Raw genomic sequence first — 1,513 nt, forward strand, 5'->3', positions numbered from 1 at the left:
ATAAATCTCTGGCTCCAGCTAGAGGCCATTGGTGGCTGCGTCTCTCCCCTGAACAGAGCTCTGCTGAGAAAGGGTCGCTCTGCTCTCTGAAGGCGCCTGGTGCCAAAGGCCCAAGAGATCAGAGGGAATGAGAAGAGCAGAGAACAGGTCTGGGAGTGTTAAAGGTCTGGTGGGATGGGGCTTGGAGAAACCACATCTGTTGATAGGTGTCCCTGCCCATGGCAGAGGGGTTTGGAACCAGATGAATTTTGAGGTCCCTTCCAGCCTGAGTCATTCTGAGATTCCATGAGCAGAGGGGCCGGGTTGCAGGAGGCCTAATTTGGGAGGAGAACCAGTTCAGCACTCTCGGTTTGGTTGAGCTCAGTGCCAACGTTCAAGAGCACAGACTCACAACTAGTGCCATTTACCAAGACTCTAGACCTTGTTGAGATCCATACAAACTTACACGATCCAGTTTCTGGAGTAGCACTCTTTATTGAAACAAGGGGAAAGCAGTTTCTGGATTGCCAGTCATAAATGCCGTGACTCCAGTGTGTTGATATGTGTTGAAGTAAATAGTGGGGGATCTATTGGTGCTATATTTATGTAATGATAATAGAATATCAAAGAAATGCCCTATGAACTATATTGTAAATATGAATTAAAATAAACCCTATATATTTATAGAATAAAAAAATAGGTCAGCTCCAAGTGTGTCTGGGGATGACAGCCTTGGTGTAATGCTGACCTAAAGCATCCCTTAAGGGGACAAGGGGAAACACTGGGAGAGATATATGCTATACTGCTATATAAAAATAATGTACTATTTAATAGATATATATATATATGTATGTGCTATCGTAAATATCTGTATGTCCTATTGGTTATGAATATATATACACTTCATAAAATCTTCTAAATTTATATCTACAAAATTTCAGGTCAGGTCCAACAGGGTGTGCACAACGCTGACCTACACACGGCCCATTGGGGATCAGTAAGGGGTACGGTCTGGGATGAGGTGATTCTCCACTCAGGCCACTGTGAATACCAGGAGGAATATTAGCGGTGCCTTTCACTTGATCTCTGAGCAGCCAGAGCTACCAGAACGAGTTCCTGGGTCCATCTCAAATGGCCACAATGACCATGAGAGTGTGAGGGGAAAGGAGGGTGAAAGTCATCTTTGCAGGACCCCTGGTCATCACTGGATGCTGTGCTGGGCAGATGGTTGAGAGGCAAATGCTGATGGCAGAGTGCTGCTGCACAGGGTTTTCTCTTCCCTCTTGATCCCAAATCCTCCTCTCCTTTTGCTGCAGTATAAGGTGGTTGTCTGCCTTCAGCTGTAAGCCCCACAAGCACAGATCTTGATGGGAAGACCTCTTTCAATGGCCATAGAGGACAATCCTTTCGATCCGTTCTCCCAGTTCATGGTACTCCATCATAGCCTGGGTGTGGGCAATGGGATCCACTGCCAGCCGATGGAAGAGGTTGAGTGGCTCAGCAGCTTTGACATCCGGAGGCAAGATAATCTCCT

At 46.3% G+C, this 1,513-nt stretch overlaps 1 protein-coding gene across 1 annotated transcript in view; it reads right to left on the reverse strand.

The window, feature by feature from the left end:
* Positions 1-1,315: 1,315 nt before the first annotated feature.
* Positions 1,316-1,513, reverse strand: part of LOC114067302 (inositol 1,4,5-trisphosphate receptor-interacting protein-like 1) — a 2,446-nt gene continuing 2,248 nt past the window's right edge. Inside the window, exon 3 of the mRNA XM_027902625.1 lies at positions 1,316-1,508. Coding sequence (XP_027758426.1) covers positions 1,362-1,508 — 147 coding nt within the window. The 3' untranslated portion in view covers positions 1,316-1,361. The remainder of the gene's footprint in view (positions 1,509-1,513) is intronic.

Source organism: Empidonax traillii, unplaced genomic scaffold, assembly GCF_003031625.1.
Source record: "Empidonax traillii isolate 1590-97213 ecotype Southwest subspecies unplaced genomic scaffold, ASM303162v1 scaffold893:size250192, whole genome shotgun sequence".
In the NCBI taxonomy this organism is placed as follows: Eukaryota; Metazoa; Chordata; class Aves; order Passeriformes; family Tyrannidae; genus Empidonax; species Empidonax traillii.